Below are 8,300 nucleotides of genomic sequence, written 5' to 3'. Positions count from 1 at the left end.
GGGAGAAGTGGAACACGAGCAGGAAAGGCCTGGCTGGCGGCAGCAGAGACCCACGTGCCAAGAGCTTGCCAAAGGGTGATGCTGAGGGAGCTGGTCCACGTATCAGCTCTCACAGACTCTGGGGGACCGTGGGCCTCCGTCCTCCCACGACCGCTTACAGACCTGCACGGTGCTCCCTACATCACTGTGACCCAGAGCGAGTCAGCTCCGCGGCGGCCACGGGAGCAAAGGTGGGTGAGGTTGGCCCCGGGCACTCACCTTGCATCATGCTCCTGTAGGCGGTGTCTGTGATGGCGTAGATGTGGGGGGGCATCTCGTGCCTCTTCTTGCCCTTGTACATTTCCACGATCTCTTCGGAGTAGATGGGCAGGTTCTTGTAAGGGTTGATGACCACACAGAACAGGCCCGAGTAGGTCTAAGGGAGGGGGAGCAGAGAGAAGGGGTTAGGACACCGGGTTCTCAGAGGTACGCCCACTCCGAGGCAAAGTCAGCCGGAGCCCAGGGCACAGCTGAGACCCTCAGGTGCTCTGGCCCCGCCTGAGCAGCCCTGCTGCCTCACGCCAGCACCGCCGCCGCCTTGCCTCACCAGCCGGCGTGGGTGTCCAGGAGGGTGAGCCTGGGGCAGGTGTCCCGTGTGGTCCAAGTCTAGTTACCATACTGGCACCCAAGGACAATGAGAGGAGTGTCTGCGTGGGGAGCGGCGTGGGGAGAAAAGGCCCAGCTGCAAAGGCACTGAGACCCAAGGGAGTCCACATGCAGGCAGAGACCCGAATGCACGCCTGTGTGGGGAAGGCCCGTGGGTGGCCTCTGGCAGGCATCTCTGTCGGGCTAGTGGGACACTGCCCTCTCTGTAATCTTCCAGAGACACTGACGGTTCAAGTCCTCAGACGCTTAAAAGGTCCACTTGTGTGTCCCCCACAGGCTTCTTGAAGACTCTTCTCTGGCGGGCACCCAGCCTGTCAATGTCCCCACCGTGAGGACACCCAGCACCCCACATCTGACGCAGCGAGGTTAACGCCAGAGTCTGGAGTCGGTCGGACCCTGGGCCCAGGCCCCCCCTTCCCCTCCATTCATTCACGGAATGGCTGTGGGGATCAGAGAGGCTGGCGTGCTGACACAGCACCCAGCTAGCCTTGGAGAGCAGCTCCGAGGAGGCCAACCCATTGCCGTCCATCCGACAGGACAGGGCAGGACTGGGTCCCCCAAGGCTGTCGCTGTAACGGAAGCAGACGGCCGCGTCTTTCTCGTGTGTGGAGCGGCTGGTGGGGTCAAACTGCGGATCCGTCAGCTCACAGCCGAGACCTGAACCACTGGGCCACCCAGGCCCCTCTGGGTCGAGCCTTTCCAGGGGCGGCAGTTTAGAGACGGCTGCTCACCAGGATCAGAGCAGGCTCTGAACCCTGACAGTGGCCATTGATTCTGCTTCTAATCATCTTCCTGCCATCCCTTCCCCAAGACCCCATCCTCCTCTACTGGAAAAGGGCAGTGTGGATGTGATCCCAGGAAGCCTGGGCTGGTGACCGGCGCTCCCTGAAGGCACAGTCTGAAGGGGTTGTGGCAAGCCAGCACCCCCTCCGGGAGAGTCCCAGGCCCAGAAGGCTAGCTGGGTGCAGTCGGCTGCTCCATGTTGCACATACACCCGTCAGGTGACAGCCGAAGATCACAAGGTAGGGAATGGCAGAGCTAGGGGACCAGACCCAGGCCTCAGGACACCCCCTTTTCCTGCACCCCCCATTCTGAGCTCCTTGGCTAACAGAGGCCTGTTTTCAGCTCTTTGCAGCCTGTTTTCCTCAGCGCCAGGCCTGGGTGGTACTGACCATTACATTAAGATGCTCAGCTGCTAACCGTAAGGCCAGAGATTCAAGTCCATCTACGGGTAATTCGGCAGAAAGGCCTGGCCATCTACCTCCAAAATATCGGTCAGTGAAAACTCCGTGGGTACAGTTCTACCTGACACACAGGGTGTCATCCAGAGTTGGGGTCAAATGGACAAGGGCTTGTTTTACCCACCCACTCATCGTTTGACCCACCCCAGCAAGTGCCTGACCCACAACCCCCCTTGTGCCAGCCCAGGCCTAACCCTGCCCTCTGTGGACAGGCCTCCTGGTGAAAAGCCAGGCCCACGCCCAGGTCCACACAGGATGCAGCCACAGGCACAGCGGCCCCTCCCAGGCATTGGACAGCCCCAGCATGGGAATCTGCAGGCCGGGGCTGGGCCCGGGAGCAGAACTCTGAGTGACCCCCTCCCATGCCACACACTGGTCTCGGAAGAACAGCTGAGTCTGGGAATGACCGAGTGTACTTCGCTGACTGCTGTTTGGAGGAGGGGCTGCCGGGCACTCCGTTTCCTCTCTTCCTGGGGATAATCGGTCATTTGTCTTCTCACTCCCGCCACACTTCACACCTGGGGAGAGGTGGTCTACGCTCGGGCTCGCCACCCTGCGGGCTCCGGCTGCACCGGAAGATGACCTGCCCCCTGTGATGTCGAGTGGGGACAAGATTGAGGCCGGAGACAGTGGGGCCACCCCAGGAGCTCGGAAACAAGCCATCCTTGTTCCCCGCATTTGAGTCTAGGAAATGCAGGCCGACGGGGGCAAAGGCCCCAGGGCCACAGGACCACAAGGTCCCGCGGGGCCGTGTGCTTTGCAACAGGGGGCAGCGACAAGTCTCTCGGATGGCTGGCTGGGTGGGTAGATGGCCCCTCAAGGTTCCATGGGCTGATGCCATCAGACTAGAGGTTTGGTGGCAGGGAGCCCGTGTGGACTCCACTCCGCAGGCTGCTCTCGCAGGATGCCCTCCCTTGGAGGCCCAGACAGGCAGGGAGCCGCTCAGCTCCCACACACCGGGGCACAGAGGGGCTTTGTGCCCGGCCGCACCCGTGGCCAGGGCCAAGCAGCTGTGCACAGAATCCCCATGCTGGCAGACAGGGCACACAGAGGTGCCCAGGTGGGGTAAGCCATGCGTGCCCTCGCTGCTCACTGAAGGGTTGAGGTGTTGGTGCCCCCGGGGTGCCACCGAAGAAAGGCCTGGCAATCTGCTCTCCCCCAAAAAGAGAAAGACGGAGCCACCAGAAGTCCCAGGAGCACAGTTCTACTCTGACACCAAGAAGCCACCCCAAGTACAAAGGGCTGCGAGGAGGGGCTCTGAACTGTGAGGCCTGCGAGGGGTGGGGTGGCGGGGGCGATGGTGGTGGTGGTGTGTGTGTGTCTATCAGCGCTTCAGTAGACCACCCCCCCCCAGCTCTGCACTAGCCGGGGCTCCACCACTGACCCAGCGAGGGTGCTCTGAAGAAAGAAGCTACTGGAGAGGACCGCAGAGGGCCGAATGGGGAGCTGCTGCCTACAGTGCTGCCTGCAGAGGAAGCTCAGGGGCGGCCCCCCCACCCTGTCTGTCTATCACAGGCGCCTGCAGAGGGAGAGTGACAAAGCCTCCGGGAAAGGAGAGACAAAGGCCATGGAGCGCACGTCCCGGCTGCGGTCGCTTCTCTTCGGGGAAGCAAGACTCTGCTGGGCCCAGTGGGGCAGGGTGCGAAGTCGGGAGGCCTGGGGGCTGCCCTCGCTTACAGCAAAGCGCTGCACAGCGGCCCCAGCAGCGTGGGTGAGCTGGGGCTGGCTCAGGCTGAGCCCTGGAGTGGAGTGAAGAGGTGGCATTTTGCTCAACTGCAGCATGTGGCTGGTAAGGGGCAGGACAGAGGCTCCAGCCAGCTCTAGTGGCAGAGCACAGCGGATCCACCAGGCATCGGGACTGTGGTTCCCACCTCACCCTGCAGGGAGAGCACTACCTGCATTTCAGTGGCTGGCAGTCCCGGGAGGGCCGGGGTGGATGTTCCTTGGGTCTTGGAGAACATTTTTTACAAGACTCAGAGAGACAGACAGGGAGACAGACCACACTGAGAACCAGGGAGCACAGCTTCCAGGCTCAGCTCAGTCAGCAGCCAGCAGTGTGACAGTAGGGGTTGGGGGGTGGGGGGGTTCCCATCGAGGGGCCTTAGTTCTTCTCGCCTGCCCGGTTGGGGCATCAGAGCTGGCTGGTCCCAAGTCCATCTGCTTGTTGATGGGGCCCCTGCTAATCAGACTCTCCCTCAAAAGGTGAGCGCCAACAGTGGGCAGCAGAGGCCCTTGCGATCAGAGGGCTTCGGCAGTCAGCGAGGCAATGCTGGGCCTGCCTGGACTGTTGGGAAACCCCAAGTGCCCCATGGCCCCACAGAGGGCCCCAGAGGCATGCAGGGTGCACAGAAACACCCGGCCCACGGGAGCAGGTGAAGCGCCCTGGGCAAAGGTGTACCATAGTCGTTCTGAACCTAACATCCCAAAGGCACTGCCATCAAGCCCACTGCGACTCAGCCTGACCCTATACAGAGTTTCCGAGGCTTTGCAAATCTTTACAGGAGCAGTCAGCCTCATCTTTCTCCTATGGAATGGCTGGTGGGTCTGAACTGCCAACATTGTAGTTTGCAGTCCAGGGCTCACCCCAGCCCTGCCGCTGGGGCTCCTCCTCCCACTGCCCTGAGTCGATGCCGACTCTCACAGCTACCTTAGAGGGCAAGGGAGGGTAGAAGGGCCCCTGTGTTCAGGGAAAACCCCACCTTTCTCCTGAGGAGTGGCTGGGGGGTATTGAACTGCTGACCTTGCAGTTAGCAGCCTGACGTAGCCACTAGGCCACCAGGACTCCTTGTAAAATGAGAGAACCACAATAAAACCCGCCTAAGGGTTTGGTTTTTGTTTTTTTCGTCCTGCCAAAAGGGGGAAAACTAATTTCTCAAGAACTGTTGATCCAGACCCAACACCAAGAAGTCCAAGGTGGATAGAACAGCATATTTGAATAAAGTGCTATTTTAGGACTAATAAAAAACAGATACTTCTTCCCTCGTGGGGACAGAACCAGAAAGAAGTCTCTTTGAACAGAGGAATCTGAGTTCGGCAGTAGAGCAAGCCTCTGGCCCGGGGGCCCTGAGAGCTGGAAGCTTCTACTACTGATGGGGTGGGAGGGGGAGTAGTCGCTTCCTGATGGTCCCGTGACTCTGTTGTCTTTATGCAAGTGTGGGCGGGCTAGAGGAAAGGGAAGAGAGGCCTCCTGGTCATCTGAGGTCCATGCTAGCCTCTGAAGGCATTTATTTCCCCGTGCCAGGGCCCCTGGGAGCAGGCTCCAACATGCTGGGTGGGCGGGCTCTGCTTTAGTCCTGCGAGCTCCCTCTTCAAACTCCCCCCACACAGGGCCTGGGCAGGGCCTAAATGAAGAGCAAGATGGCAGAAAGGGGTGAGGCAGGGGGGTGAGTGGGGCCCAAGGGAAACCAAGAAACAGTACCCCCTACCACACTGGCCTGCACCATCTGTCTCGGCCATGCTCCGAGGTGCCGAGCCCGGTTCAGCTGGCAGGCCGCCTCACGAGCCCAACGCAGGGCTGACAGCGGGCTTCCGTTGGCACCAACAAAAGAGCCTTTGAAGGCCGGAAGCTGCGCCAGGTGGAAACCCTTCGGGGAAGGATGGCACAAATCCTCCCCATCACAACTGGCCACCGACAGGCGGTTAGAAACCAAACCCAGCTCACCGCCCCTCGAGTGGATGCCGATTCACACCGACTCAATAGGACAGGGTAGGACCGCCCCTGTGAGTTTCTGAGACTGGAACGCTTCATGGGAGTCGAAAGTCCCGTCTCTCTCCCGAGGAGCGGGTGGTTTTGAACTGGTGACCTGGCGGGGTTGGGAGCCCAACGTGTATCACCACGACACTGCCACCAGGCGGTGAGAGACAGGAAGACCCCAGAGGCCTGGGGAAGCCTGGCCAGTTCTGTGGGCTGATGGCTACAACCGAATGCCATGCAGAACCGGGTGCCCACCCCCACCCCACCCCACCTACTTCCCGAGAGGCCTTGGTGCCCCGCCGCCGCGGCGCCACTTACGTAGATGAGCCCCGAGTAGTACCGCTCCTTGAGGTTGTGCAGCACGGAGGCCTCGTTGAGGCAGGTGAGCTCGGCCATGTCCTCCACCTTGGAGAACTTGGGCGGGTTCATCTTCTGGATGTCATCCTTGTTCACCTTCACCTTCTTCCCGTTCTCCACCAGCTCCACCACCGCCTCCTCGCCCAGCTCCTCCTTGAGGCTGGCTGGCTCGAAGCCGTTCTTGTCCGAGGGCACCCACACCAGCTTCTTGGCCGCCCAGTCCGCCTGGGCCAGGGGGTTGTTGATGAAGTTTTTGTCCACATAGAGATACTTGTCGGCGGCTTGCTGCGCCATGGTGACTCACGGCAGGACCTGGGGGAAAGAAACGGACACGGGGGTCAGAGGCGAGGACGTCAGTCGGCCCATCGGTGGGCATCGTGGGGGCGACACAACCATGCAGCCCGGTCGGCGGCCAGGGCTGTCCTGCACACCCCCGCCCCCACTTCAGGGAGAAAGCCGTGCATTGCTGGAAAAAATAATCTAACCCCAGGGCTGTTGAAAAGCCTGGCTATTGTTACTCTGAGGACTGAGGTGCGCCCGGTCCAGCCTGGGTATATCTCCAGTCGCCTCATGCACGTGAAAGCTGAACTCCGGATAAGGAAGCCTGGGGGAAACCCAATGCACGTGAACTACAGTGTCGGCGGAGGCACCAGGGACTGCCAAGAGAACAAGCAAGTTTGTCCTGGAAGACGTACAGCCAAAATGCTGCTTAGAGAGGGGCGAGGAGGGCTAGACTTCTCATCTGCTTTGGGTGTGTTGTCAGGACGTGTTGTCAGGACGTGCTGTCCTACATCCCGCGTGGTAAAGTCTCGGGCACTGAGAAGGAGGATGGGCCTCGAGGAGGGGGACTGATGCCAAGGCTGCACCGATGGGCTCAGAGCTCCGGACAATGGTGAGCATGGTGCAGGCCGGGCAGGGTTTCTTTCTGTGGAGTATGGGGCTGCTGTGGATTGGAACCAACTCAAGCAGACAGCACCACGCACCAAGCACCAGGGATTAATGAATGTAAGGGATGTCCAGTGTCAGACTCTTCGGTGAGCGAGGGAAGCATGGGCCGACTTATGCTCCTCTCTCTAATGACTTTTCACCCACGTGAAAGACACTGCTTCCAGGCCTTGGTGGCACCTGCCTTTGCCCCCACCCTGCAGCACCTTCCAGCAGAATTGACGCCTCTTTTCACATGTGTTGTCCCTGGCAGGGGTGGCGAAGAACTCAGTCAGGAGGATAAGCAGGGGCTGACGCGTGTTTCCTCACAAACCTAGAGTGGACGGTCCCACAAACTTAACAAAGTGGGTGAGTGTTCACGCCAGAGCAGTGAGTACACAGCGCGCAGTCCACAAATGACCACCGTAAAGTGCAATTGGTCACCACCAGACACCGTGGGAGTTTTCACTTTTAAATCCCTGTCTCCTGCCAAGGAGTCAACCACGGGAGGAAAATGGACCCCCGACATGTTTCCTTCCCTCTTCAATGCCACCAGATTGAAGTGCCATCTCAGTGATCCAGTTCGGAGAAATACGGACAGGAGAGAAGAAGCCGGCGGCTAGGGAGTTGGGGGCACAGTAAGAGCACCTCCCCCACCCTAGGGCGCTGGTGGAGCTGCGGCCCTCACCAACTGAGGGCCAGGTGTAATGAGCCACGGGTGTCTCCTGCTCTGTCTTCCAAACTGATTGACGAAATCATGACCATGAGACAACCCACCCTTCCAGCTGTGAGGCTTGGTGGTGTCTGAGATGCCGTCACCCGCGCGCTGCGATCCCTAGAGGTTTCCCAGCAACCGCTCTGCGAGGGAGGGTGGCCATGTGTGTGCGACCGATCCACTTCACCGGCAGGGACACCAAGTCCCTGGAGTGGAAGGCCTTGCCCACAACCACTCCTGCTCCTCGGGCTCCCCCCGGACACCGTAGCTGGTCCTGCTCAGAGGGTCTCCCGGAATGGTGTAGGCCTGAGCCCACCAAAGCAGGGCTTGGAGAGCCTGCTCTAAGACCCCACTGTAACCACTGACTCCCCAGAGAACCGCCGCCACACCCTCTATGCCCCTCTGAGCAGAATCAGTCTTTACACCCCTTTGCCTGGGAAGGGAAGGCCCCCCCACCCCCCATGGCCCCTCAAGAAACCCTGGAGGCCTCCCAGACCCGAATCCAGCACCAGCCTGGCCTCCAGATCCCCAGGACAGACAAGGGGCATATCAAAAGGAGAAACTAATCAACCCCACCAAGAAGTCACCGGCCCAGGCCTTATCTAGGCTCAGTAAATGGTTTCCAGAGCAAGACTGAGGGGCGCCTCTGGCCTGGCTCCAGGAGGCTGTCTCCCAGGATGACTGCTGGCACTTCCAGCCCCGGAGCAGGGCAACTATCACAGGG

General features: G+C 60.2%; 1 protein-coding gene across 1 annotated transcript in view; it reads right to left on the bottom strand.

The window, feature by feature from the left end:
- The window catches only part of MYH9 (myosin heavy chain 9), a 59,256-nt gene extending 53,010 nt beyond the window's left edge, over window positions 1-6,246 (bottom strand). The window contains exons 1-2 of the mRNA XM_004700719.2: window positions 5,899-6,246; window positions 259-415 (exon numbers count right to left, since the gene is read on the bottom strand). Coding sequence (XP_004700776.1) covers window positions 259-415; window positions 5,899-6,231 — 490 coding nt within the window. The 5' untranslated portion in view covers window positions 6,232-6,246. The remainder of the gene's footprint in view (window positions 1-258; window positions 416-5,898) is intronic.
- Between the last annotated feature and the right edge of the window lie 2,054 nt (window positions 6,247-8,300).

The sequence above is a fragment of the Echinops telfairi genome, unplaced genomic scaffold, assembly GCF_000313985.2.
Source record: "Echinops telfairi isolate 266 unplaced genomic scaffold, ASM31398v2 ScPeMD7_2;HRSCAF=8, whole genome shotgun sequence".
In the NCBI taxonomy this organism is placed as follows: domain Eukaryota; kingdom Metazoa; phylum Chordata; class Mammalia; order Afrosoricida; family Tenrecidae; genus Echinops; species Echinops telfairi.
This window is presented reverse-complemented; position numbering and strand designations above follow the sequence as displayed.